This window comes from Mustela lutreola, chromosome 7 (assembly GCF_030435805.1).
Source record: "Mustela lutreola isolate mMusLut2 chromosome 7, mMusLut2.pri, whole genome shotgun sequence".
Taxonomy (NCBI): Eukaryota; Metazoa; Chordata; class Mammalia; order Carnivora; family Mustelidae; genus Mustela; species Mustela lutreola.
The window spans coordinates 67,313,858-67,326,013 of NC_081296.1; the positions used below are offsets into that span (position 1 = coordinate 67,313,858).

Consider the following 12,156-nt stretch of genomic DNA (forward strand, 5'->3'; position numbering starts at 1 on the left):
CTCTGAGATCATGACCTGAGCCGAAGGCAGCGGCTTAATCCACTGAGCCACCCAGGCGCCCCTCCTTCTGCCAGTATTGACAGGACCTCTGTCCTTGCACATGGGCTAAGGACCTGAGATACACTTATCTTTCAGAAGTATGTGGGAGGTATAGCCACTCCTAGACTGTGGATTATTTTATTCATTTATTTAGTTTAGCATCTCTCCCCTCTAAGCATACACAGAAAATCTCTCTCTTTGTTTAAGCAACTATTAATAGTGGGCTTTGGGCAGACTATCACTTACCTGCCTTTCTGGGTTTTTATTTTTAGTTTTTTTTTTAAGATTTTATTTATTTATTTATTTGACACAGAGAGATGATGAGAGAGGGAACACAAGCAAGAGGAGTGGGAGAGGGTGAAGCCGGCTTCCCGCTGAGCAAGGGGCCCGTTGTGGGGCTCAATCCCAGGATCCAGAGGATCATGACCTGAGCCAAAGGCAGACACTTAATGACTGAGCTATCCAGGCATCCCCTGTTTTGTTTTGTTCTTAAGATTGTATTTATTTGTCAGAGAGAGAGAGCACAAGCTGAGGGAGCAGCAGGCAGAGGGAGAGGGAGAAGCCAGCTCCCCGCTGAGCAAGGAGCCCAATGTGGGGCTCATTCTGGGATCACGACATAAGCCACCCAGGCACCCCGCTCACTTTTTAAGATTTATCAAAGAGAGAGAGAAAGAATGAATGAGGGGAGGGGCAGAGGGTGAAGCAGGCTCCCCACTGAGCAGGGAGATCAACGCTGCTGCATCCCAGCACCCTGAGATCATGACCCAACCCAAAGGCAGACGTTTCAGTGGCTGAGCCGCCCAAGGGCCCCCACTACTTCATTTCTGACTTGAGACTTGTGGGTTTTTCCACGTATCCAGCAATTGTGCCTCACCACCTGGGTGTGCGTAACTCAGCGAGAACACTATCTGCCTGGAAACAGCATCAGATCCCACAAACTCTGGGGCTCAGTGCCATGAGACTGCCTCCCACCTCAGAAGCAAATCACCAGTCTAGGTTACTTGTGCTTCTAAGCTGCTGCGGAGCAGAGGTTCCCACAACCCACTCAGGAACAGGCAGATGGAAGAGGTGTGTGGGGCAAGGTATGTGGGAAGGGACCTGGAGCTTCCCTGTCCTCTTTGGGTATGCCGCCCTCCCAGCACCTCCCTGTATTTAACAACCCAGAAGCTTCCCAACCCCCTGTCCTTTTGAGTTTTTACAGAGGTTTCATTACACAGGTGTGATCGATTAAATCATTAGCAACCGGTGATTGACTTAATCTCCAGCCGTTCTCCCCTACCCAGAAACTGGAAGTTGGGGCTGAGGGTTCCCGTTCTCAATTTCAATCACCTGGTTGGTTTCCCTGGCAACCAGCCACTCCCCCTCCCCCATCTTTAGAGAGTCCAAATAGCCTTCACATAACTAAACTCAGGTGTGGTTGATGTGGGCTTGTTATGAATAACAAAAGCCACCTTTATCACTCTTATCATTTAGGAAATTCCAAGGGTTTTAAGAGCTCGGTGCCAGGAACAGGATCAAAACCAAATGTATATTTCTTTTTTTATTAAGATGTATCCATACCTATAAATATGGCAGTTTCATGTTTCAAGCTGTTGGTAATTTAAAATAATGTTTTTTTATAATTTTTGAGGTATTTTTCAGCTTTTTAAATTCTAAATGTTAGCTTTTTTACTTAATTTTATTATTTATTTGCTGGGGCGCCCGGGTGGCTCAGTGGGTTAAAGCCTCTGCCTTCAGCTCAGGTCATGATCCCAGGGTCCTGGGATCCAAACCCACATTGGGCTCTCTGCTCAGCGGGGAGCCTGCTTACCCCTCTCTCTCTGCCTACTCGTGATCTCTCTCTCTGTCAAATAAATAAACAAAATCTTTTTTAAAGATTTATTTTAAAAGATTTATTTTAGATTTATTTAAAAGATTCATTTTAAAGATTTATTTATTTATTTATTTATTTATTTGATAGACCGAGAGAGATCACGAGTAGGCAGAGAGGCAGGCAGAGAGAGGGGGAAGCAGGCTCCCCGCTGAGCAGAGAGCCCGATGTGGGGCTCCATCCCAGGACCCTGGGATCATGACCTGAGCTGAAGGCAGAGGCTTAAACCACTGAGCCACCCAGGCGCCCCAAAATCTTTTTTAAAAAGAAGATTTATCGGACACCTGGGTGGCTCAGTTGGTTAAGCGGCTGCCTTCAGCTCAGGTCATGATCCCAGCATCCTGGGATCGAGTCCCACATCGGGCTCCTCGCTTGGCAGGGAGTCTGCTTCTCCCTCTGTGGCCCCTCTGCCTGCCTGTGCTCACTCTCTCTCTCTCTGGCAAATAAATAAATAAAATCTTTTTTTTTTTTTTAAAGATTTTATTTATTTATTTGAGAGAGAGACAGTGAGAGAGAACATGAGCAAGGAGAAGGTCAGAGGGAGAAGCAGACTCCCCATGGAGCTGGGAGCCCGATGTGGGACTCGATCCCGGGACTCCAGGATCATGACCTGAGCCGAAGGCAGTCGTCCAACCAACTGAGCCACCCAGGCGCCCTAAATAAATAAAATCTTAAAAAAAAAAAAAAGATTTACCCATTTATGGGGCACCTTGGTGGCTCAGTCCTTACGCATCTGCCTTTGGCTCAGGTTGTGATCCCAGAGTCCTGGGATCAAGCCCTGTATTGAGCTCCCTGCTCAGCGGGAACCTGCTTCTCCCTCTCCCGCTTTACCTGCTTGTGTTCCCTCTCTTCGCTGTCTCTCTCTGTCATAAATAAATTTTTTAAATCTTAAAAAAAAAAAAATTATCCATTTATTTTAGAGAAAGGTAGAGGGAAAGTGTGTGAGTGGTGGGGGGTAAGGCAGAGAGGGAGACAGGCAGACTCCCACTGAGTGGAGAGCCCAACTCAGGATCCCCACCAGTGATCTGAGCTGAAACCAAGAGTTGGACCCCCAAAGGACAGAGCCACCTCCAGTGGCTATATATTTCTTATAGGCTGGCGGGGCGGGGGGGGGGGGTGGTTCAGTCGTTAAGTGTCTGCCTTTGGCTCAGGTCATGACCCCAGGGTACAGGATCCAGTTCCCCACTGGGCTCTTTGCTCATGGCTGGGAGGGGGGGGGCTGATTTTCTCTCTGCATCTCTCCCCTGCTCTCTCTCTAAAAGGAAAGAAATTAAAAAGTAAATAAAAATAAATCATAGCTATGGCTCTATCTTGGATAAAATGGAAAGGGAAAAAGTCTATAGTAAAAACCGTGAGCCAACTATATATTAAGCTCCCACATGCCAGGTGCTGGCTAAGGTATTATTTCTTTCGGTCCTCATCAGAACCCACAGGTGCATACTATTAATCCCCATTTCACAGTTGAGAAAACTGAGAACCAGAGACAGTGCACTTGATGGCAAATGGTGGAGATGGGCTCAAATCTGGGCAAACTGGGCTCAAGAGCCCACGTCTGGGGAGGTTTTTTTCATCCCTTGGGAATCAGCAGCTTTATAAAGTAACCTCAGCGCTTAGCATAATACCTTAGCAGGGTCCCGGAGCTCCTAAAACACACCTTCCCCCAGGTCAGATAATTGTGCCCACTAACACCAGACATTGTTTGCAGTGACTGGAATGAGAAGTGGGAAGGAACAGATCACAAGGAAATGAGAAGTGATCGCCCGAAGGGGAATAAGGAAAGGTTCATTTGAGAAAGGTCTAGAAAAGGAAGCCATCATGTGTGTCTCACCTGTAAGTCATGTGCCACTCTTCAAGATGGAGGTAATCCTCTCTCATGAGGGGTACTTCTGTGGGGATGACATCTGAAGCCCCTTCCTAAGGGGATTTTCAGAGGAAAGACAGGATGGCTGCTACAGAAGTCAGAGAGGAATCTACTGAGTGGGAGTGTCCTACTGGAAGGGAAGGGGACAGATGTTGTTGGCAGGGATAAACGAGGAATGGGAACAGGCAAGATATATCCCCAGGAAGATGGCCAAGACCCCTGGGCCAACTTTTGTAGGGATTCTTGTTTTGAGAGGGTCAGGGTTGAACCTGTGTCTTTCAGGATTCCTTCTCCTCTGAACCTCAGGGTGCCCTGGACTTTTCAAAGTAAAAGCTCCACTTCTTCTACCTACTTTTGTGGAGAACCTTCCATGAGCCAGCACTGAGTGGGTCCCCACAGAAGACCTCAAAGATGGAGTCTGCTCTCAGGGAGCTCTCAGGAAGCAGGATATCAAGAGCTTACCAGCAAGGGGGATCCAGGATTGCTCTACCTGCCTTTATTTTTATTTTTTAAAATTTATTTGACAGACAGAGATCACAAGTAGGCAGAGAGGCAGGCAGAGAGAGGAGGAAGCAGGCTTCCTGCTGAGCAGAGAGCCTGAAGCGGGGCTCGATCCCAGGACCCTGGGATCATGACCTGAGCTGAAAGCAGAGGCTTTAACCCACTGAGCCACCCAGGCACCCCCCTGCCTGCCTTTAGACTTAAGCTCTGTGGCTTGCCAGGCACCCCCATAAGGGGCTTACCCACCTTTCCTGTGCTCCCATTTGTTCATCTGTGAAATGATATTTACCTTACAAAGTAAGGGAGGAGTTTGTAACCAGAATGATAAAAAGCATTTAGACAACTGCCTACCTCATGGTAAGCACTCAACAAATGATTGTTTCTGTGGGAAGCATGAGGTGGAGGGGACACATAAACAGAAGTGGGGTAAAGGGCTGTGGGAGCAGAGGAGGAAGAGCCTAACTTACCTGGAGTTACTGAGGTCCTCACCAATGGGGCATTGTTCTGGTGTGAGGAAGTTAGCCAATGGGCATCTTGAAAATATGCCCTAGGTAATTTTTTAAAAAATATTTTATTTATTTATTCGACAGACAGAGATCACAAGTAGACAGAGAGGCAGGCAGAGAGAGAGGGAGAAGCAGGCTCCCTGCTGAGCAGAGAGCCCGATGTGGGGCTCAATCCCAGGACCCTGAGATCATGACCTGAGCTGAAGGCAGAGGCTTAACCCACTGAGCCACCCAGGTGCCCCATGCCCTAGGTAATTCTGAGATACTTTCTGCCCCTCAGCCACCAGAAAACCATGAACTGCTCTTTAAGAGCAACTTTTATTATTAAAAATTATATCTCATAAGCCTTAAAGAGAGAAAGGAGTCACCTGTAATTGTAATACCTCAACACATCCATCATTGGTCTATGCCACTTCCCCCCATCTTTTTCCTCATGTATCTTGTTATCATTGTTTTAATAGTTTTAATCATAGTGCATGTGATGGTTCATAGTTTGCATTTTTGCCTGACTCTGCGGCCCTGGGCATTTTTACTATGTTGTTTTCATAGTGGATTTTTATTGTGACTTTTTCTTTTCTAGATGGAAGTAGTTTATGTTCTCTTAAAAAATCCTAGACAATCTGAATTGGCATAAAAAAAGAAAGTGCAAGGGTGCCTGGGTGGCTCAGTGGGTTAAAGCCTCTGCCTTCAGCTCAGGTCATGATCCCAGGGTTCTGGGATTGAGTCCGCATTAGACTCTCTGCTCAGCAGGGAGCCTGCTTCCCTTCCTCTCTCTGCCTACTTGTGATCTCTATCAAATAAATAAATAAAATCTTAAAAAAAAAAAAAGAAAAGAAAAGAAAATGCAGGGCTACCTGGGTGGCTCAGTCTGCTGAGTGTCTGCCTTTGGCACAGGTCATGATGCTCAGGTCCTGGAATCAAGTCCCTTGTCGGGCTCCTTGCTCAGCAGGGAGCCTGCTTCTCCCTCTGCATGCATCTCCCCCTCCTGTGCTCTCTCTCTGACAAATAAATGAAATCTTTAAAAAAAATAAAAAAGGGGGCGCCTGGGTGGCTCAGTGGTTTGGGCTGCTGCCTTCCGCTCGGGTCATGATCTCAGGGTCCTGGGATTGAGCCCTGCATCGGGCTCTCTGCTCAGCAGGGAGCCTGCTTCCTCCTCTCTCTCTGCCTGACTCTGCCTACTTGTGATCTCTGTCAAATAAATAAATAAAATCTTTAAAAAAAATAAAATAAAAATAAAAAAATAAAAAAGGAAAGTGCAAATCTCATACAGTCCTACTACTCCGAGGTAAGCACTGAACTTTTTCACGTGGTCCTGTGGATTTTTTTCTATGCAAATAAACACATACAGACTTTTTAAGTTTAAAATAGTTATATTAGGTTATTTTATAACTTGCTTTTTTCACAGAATTCTGCATCAGATAGGTTTCTGTGTCAGCAAATATAAGCATACATAATTGTTTCTAATGACTCCACAGCTTTAATTTTATATTCATATAAAATTTATAAAACTTGATCTATTGCTGCATATTTAAGTTATTCTCTTTGTGTGTATTTCTCTGCCATGGGGATTGATTGCATAATTTACTTACACACTGAACTATTTTTGGATATTTAAATGTTTTTTTCTTCTTTTGTTTGGCTATTATAAATAACAATGCATTGAAAAATCTTTAGGCATATGACTTTTTTCCCATATTTTGAATAATTTCCTGGAGTGGAAATATTGGGTCAAAGGCCAGGGATATCTTGTGACTTCTGATTTATATCCCTAAACTGCTTTTTCAAAGCATTGTTTGTGTCAATTCAGATGCTTCCAGGAATGTGTTGGTATCAGTCTCTGGCCTCCTACCCTGCTACCCAAAGGTGGGGGGGGGGGCGTCCTTCTTAAGAAGCAAGTAGCAGGGGTGCCTGTGTGGCTCAGTGGGTTAAAGCCTCTGCTTTCAGCTTGCATCATGATCCCAGAGTCCTGGGATCAAGATCCACATCAGGCTTTCTGCTCAGCAGGGAGCCTGCTTCCCCCTCTCTCTTTCTCTGCCTGCTTCTCTGCCTACTTGTGATCTCTGTCAAATAAATAAATAAAAATCTAAAAAAAAAAAAAAAAAAAAGCAAGTAGCACAGGAGATGCAGGATACAGAATAGAGGGGAGTGTGAACATGGAGAATGGAGGGAAAGAGAAAGAAATGACCAGAAACAACCATTTGCCTGTATTTTTTTCCTATTAGAAAAGTAATTCATGCTCCTTGTGAACAGCAACAACAAACTTTTCCAAAAATGTTTACATTTAATATTGAAAGTTCTCTGGGGATGCCTGAGTGGCTCAGTTAAGCCTCTGCCTTAGCCTCAGGTCATGATCTCAGGGTCCTGGGATGGAGCCTTGTGTCAGGCTCCCTGCGGGGAGTCTACTTCTCCCTCTCCCTGTCCCCCTTCCCCTGCTCATGGTCTCTGTCTTTCTCTCAAATAAATGAAATCTTAAGAAAAATTATTTATTTTAGAGCAAGTGCAAGGGGAGGGAGAGAGGGAAAGAATCTCAAGCCAACTTCCCGCTGAGCACAGAGCCTGGGCCTGGACTAGATCTCACAACCCTGAGATCATGACCTGGCTCACCCTACAGAGATACCCAGGTGCCCCTAACTTACTTTGTTTTAAAATAACTAGCTTCATGCTATACACACTGTAGTACAACATTCCTACTGGAGAATATATCTTACACACTTTTGGAATGACTACTTTAAGTATGCCTATAATTTTTAGTTTAAATATCTACTTAAGGAGCACCTGGGTGGCTCAGTCGTTAGGTGTCTGCCTTCCCCTCAGGTCATGATCCCAGAGTCCTGGGATTGAACCCCACCTCAGGCTCTCTGCTCAGTGGGAAGCCTGCTTCTCCCTCTCCCACCCCGCCTGCTTGTATTCCCTCTCTCCCTGTGTCTGTCTCTGTCAAATAAGTAAATAAAATCTTTTTTTTTTTCCTGTTTTTTTTTTTTTTTTTAAGATTTTATTTATTTATTTGACAGAGAGAGATCACAAGCAGGCAGAGAGGCAGGCAGAGAGAGAGGAGGAAGCAGGCTCCCTGCTGAGCAGAGAACCCGATGCGGGCCTCGATCCCAGGACCCTATGATCATGACCTGAGCCGAAGACAGCGGCTTAAGCCACTGAGCCACCCAGGCGCCCAGTAAATAAAATCTTAAAAAAAAAAAAAAAAATCTACTTAGAATCTAGTGAGAAGCAATCTTGCCCTTTTCGGCTGCCAGAGGGCTCACCCTGGACCTCATTAGCTGTTTCCCCCAGCTAGTTCTGCAGTTCCAGAGACAGGTCTTCTCCTGCCTCTGTTCCCCATTTCCAGCCAGAGACATGCCTAGGGGGCAGCCCTTTGCCTCTGCTTAGGGGCTCAACCCCAGATGGCCAGCAGACCTTCCATGGGTCAGGAGGCCAGTAGCCAAAAGAAAAGCCCGGTAGCTCGCAGCTGTCTGGGAGCCTTAATTTGGCTGCCTTGACTGCCGCTCCCAGAAGCTTCCGAATTTCTGTGCCTAAGGATGAACACAACCATTGTTGGAGAAGTTTCAGGTCCAAACTATGAACTAAACCCATCGCCTCAGGGGAGAAGTGGCCCGACTTTACAGGTTCTCTCTCCAGGTTTGGTCACCACTGCCAAAGTGACAGCAGTGGATGCAAGTGTGCTGAAAGGCTCCACCCCAAGCCTACCTGGGCTCAGGGGTTCCACACCTGGCCCTGGGAGTAGCCCTCACGTGAGGCCCGCAAGCTTCCGGCGCCCGGCCTGACTCATCCTCGCAGCTTCTGCAGAAACCTTAGCCAGCCCCGTGACTCAGTTTCTCCATTTGCTCACGCGGGCCAACAGCTTGAGTCACCTGTGCGGAATGCAGAGGGTGCCTCCGACGGCTTCCCTAGAATATGTGCTCCCAGGCAGAGCCCCAGAAACGGGCACTGACGCCACCCAGAGAGGTCCTTCGGGACATGCCCTTCACTGGGCCTGTTAATGAGTCCGTGCTGTCTGGGGTGGCAGTGAGCGGACCAGGTGCACCGACAGGGCTGGTGGGGAGACACCCGCCCGGGACACGCCAATTGTGGTTCCTCAAGGACGTAGGCCGTGGAGGGGCTGCCAGAGGGACGATCAGTGCCTGCGTCCGTGCATACTGTCCACTGCCCGCCGCCTGACGCAATCCGAGGTGCCCTTGCTGCATGCCGGAGCTGGGGAAACCTCCCCCGCGGTTGCATCACTCCTGCCAGGTTTGCTACAGAGGTGGAGCCGAGCCAATCACCGGGCGCGCTGCGCCTGGGGCAGGCCGGGCAGTTATCCACTCAGAGGGCGGCGCGGTTAACCGGGAAGAAAAACACGAAGGTAATTGGTCAAAGGGGGATTTGCCCCGCCCCAATCACCGCGGCAGCTGGCGCGGTGGGCGGAGACCCGTTGCGGCCGGAGGGTTTAAAAGGCACCTCCGGAGGGGCCGCGCAGCTGGAGCGACCGAGCGGTGCCAGGCCAGGTGTGCGCGTCCGTTGGTCCTTCCGTGCCTGCGCCGGAGACCAGCCTCGGAGGCCGCCGGGCCCGTCCCTGTGCCCGGCACCATGAAGCAGGAGTCCACAGCCCAGAACACGCCGCCCGCCTCGCCGCCCCTCTCACCAACCCCCTCGCCAACCCCCTCGCCACCCTCGCAGCATCCCCGGGATGACGGCGACCCCCAAGCGCTGTGGATTTTCGGGTACGGCTCCCTGGTGTGGAGGCCCGACTTCGCCTACAGCGACAGCCGTGTGGGCTTCGTGCGCGGCTACAGCCGCCGCTTCTGGCAGGGAGACACCTTCCATCGGGGCAGCGACAAGATGGTGAGCATTTGACCATGCCCGGGGGAATGAAGGGGTTGGGGGCAGGGTAGTGGGCACCAGTGCCCTGGAATGTCTGGGCTGGTCGGGGAAGTGTATAGACCTGAGCCTGGGGGCTGTGTCTTAAATTTCAGTGCCCAGTGGATCCCTGTGATGGCTGGAATCTGTGATCCTGTGGATCACCATGTTGGAGAGTATTTCTGGTTATCAGTTTGGGCCTCTGCCATGTATGTTTCTCCATGTATGCATCACTCTCTCCACTTGCCCTGGATGAATGGGGCTCACTGAGGCCTGGACCAGCAGGGTTAATAAGGTTTCTTCCTCTGGTTCTGGTGACAGCTGATTTCTAACTTGTCTTTTTCAAAATTTTTCTTTCCTCCTCAGCCTGGCCGTGTGGTGACCCTCCTTGAAGATCATGAGGTAAGTGCTTGAGTCAAGAGAGGCACTCCCTGGGGCCTAGCAGGGAGGGTTGCAGACAGAGCTCGTGGGTCCGTGGCTGTAGGCTAGATGAGATGCTACTCTGGCAGCAGGGAAGGTGGTCTAGCTCAGTGCTTCTCACTAGAGTCACCTGAGGATTTCCTTAAAATGCAGATTGTGATTTAATAGGATTGGAGGGTAGCCTGAGACTTACTCCTCCTAATTGTACAGATGATGCCACTGGTTTCCAGACCACACGCTCTGAGTAGGAATCCTTTTGGCCCTGGGGCCAGACCACCTTGTCAAACCTTGTGAAGAAAGGGAGAATGAGCTTAATGTATTGCTACTAGATGACTCATCAGTCCTCTGCCCACTTTCCTTATAGAGCACAGACCTGAGGTGGGATTAGCCAGGAGCTGTTTTGGGTGACCGTGGTGTCCGTGTTTTCCTCCTAGGGCTGCACTTGGGGTGTGGCATACCAGGTTCGAGGTGAGCAGGTGAGCGAGGCACTGAAGTACCTGAATGTTCGGGAAGCAGTGCTTGGCGGCTATGATACCAAGGAAGTCACCTTCTACCCCCAAGATACCCCTGACCAACCACTCAAGGCATTGGCTTATGTGGCCACCCCCCAGAATCCTGGTTACCTGGGTCCTGCCCCTGAGGAGGCCATTGCAACACAGATCCTGGCCTGCCGCGGCTTCTCGGGCCACAACCTCGAGTACTTGTTGCGCCTGGCGGACTTCATGCAGCTCTGTGGGCCCCAGGCACAGGATGAGCACCTGGCTGCCATCGTGGACGCTGTGGGCACCATGCTGCCCTGCTTCTGCCCCACCGAGCAGGCTTTGGCACTGGTCTGAGGGGCTGAGCCCCTGCACAGAGTGTCCACATAGACATGGGGCCAAGTCCCCAAGCCTGTGCACACAGCGGACTTGATAGAGTTGGAGCCCGCTGGAAGGACTCGGTGGACAGCTGGGAGCCTTTCTCCTAAGCCCCTGCCTGTCCCACCAGCCTCCAGCTATCCTGCCTGACACTGACTACTTGAAACTATTTATTGCACCATGTTGGTGTGGTGGGCAGGTGGGGGGCCTGCCCCAGACGTAGGGGCCCTGCTGAGCAGTGCCCCACCTCAGGCACCTGGTGCCTGACCCAATTCCCCCCAGTGCTGCTGCTAACCCCATACCACCCAGGGCTCTGCCTCCCATCCCCAGTCCAAACACTCCTCAGCCCTGGAAATAGAGGACATGGGAAAAGTCCCAGCCTTTTGGGAAGGGGCGGGGTGGGTGTGGGTGGGGGGTGAGGATTAGGTAGCCTTACAAGAACTGAGACACTTGAGGGTCCTGTTGATCCCCACCCTTTCACACCCTCCCCCTGCCACACACCCCCCCTCCCCCAGATTTCCAGGGTAGAACTGGATCTGAAGCCTGGGCATAACTGCTGAGGCTGGGCCTGGGCCTTTGAGCCACTTGGCTGTTTCCTGTCCCTCTGTCTGTCTGCTTGTCTTCATGTTGGTCTATTCCAAGGGAGCTCATCACTATGGGCCCTGGTACCTTCCCAGTCTGTCCCACACTGTTATCCATAAACTGATCTCTTATTATCTGTTTTGTGCTGGAATGTGGTTCTTTCTTCAGAGGGGCTGTTGGGGCAAGGGAACTGGTGAAGCCCTGGAAGGCGCACAAGAGGGGCAAGGGTTCTCCATCTCTCTCGCAGGGAGGGGGGCAGTTGAGAGGGCAGGGCTACCGGCCGGTTTGCAACAGTCCTAGGAGGCACCATTCACATCTTAGTGCAGGCAAAAATGCTCTGAGGTACGCAGAATTCCGTCCGCAGGGCTCTACTGGGCAGCCTCATGCGCTGCGTAATTACCAGGAGCCTGGTGCTCTGCGACTCCTTTCTGATGCCCCGAGGAGGCTGGCGGGCTTGGAGGTCAGACCAGGTCTTCCTCTAGCCGCTGCCTCTTGCTGACCTCGAGAGGAGACCCCTGGCTTCCTGCTAAAGGAGCAGGTGGGTTAGAGAAGGGTGACAGCAGAGACCTATGGCCTTTCGGAGGACATCCAGGTGCTTTCTGTTGCCTCTTGGGGCTGTGGTGTGGGCTGTGCCTTCTTGGTTAACCTGACCTGCCAGGACTCTTGCTCTCT

At 50.1% G+C, this 12,156-nt stretch overlaps 1 protein-coding gene across 1 annotated transcript; it reads left to right on the top strand.

Moving 5' to 3' along the window:
- The first annotated feature begins 9,194 nt into the window (after positions 1–9,194).
- Positions 9,195–11,618, top strand: CHAC1 (ChaC glutathione specific gamma-glutamylcyclotransferase 1). The gene is made up of 3 exons (XM_059181193.1): positions 9,195–9,610; positions 9,992–10,027; positions 10,480–11,618. Exons 1-3 carry the CDS (start codon positions 9,356–9,358, stop codon positions 10,879–10,881), a joined length of 693 nt encoding a protein of 230 aa, XP_059037176.1. The 5' UTR covers positions 9,195–9,355; the 3' UTR covers positions 10,882–11,618.
- The last annotated feature ends 538 nt before the right edge of the window (positions 11,619–12,156 follow it).

Coding starts and splice junctions, on each gene's coding strand:
- CHAC1 (XM_059181193.1), top strand. CDS start 9,356: ATGAAGCAGGAGTCCACAGCCCAGAACACGCCGCCCGCCTCGCCGCCC. Junction 9,611..9,991: donor ATCGGGGCAGCGACAAGATG/GTGAGCATTTGA, acceptor TTTCCTCCTCAG/CCTGGCCGTGTGGTGACCCT. Junction 10,028..10,479: donor CCCTCCTTGAAGATCATGAG/GTAAGTGCTTGA, acceptor TTTTCCTCCTAG/GGCTGCACTTGGGGTGTGGC.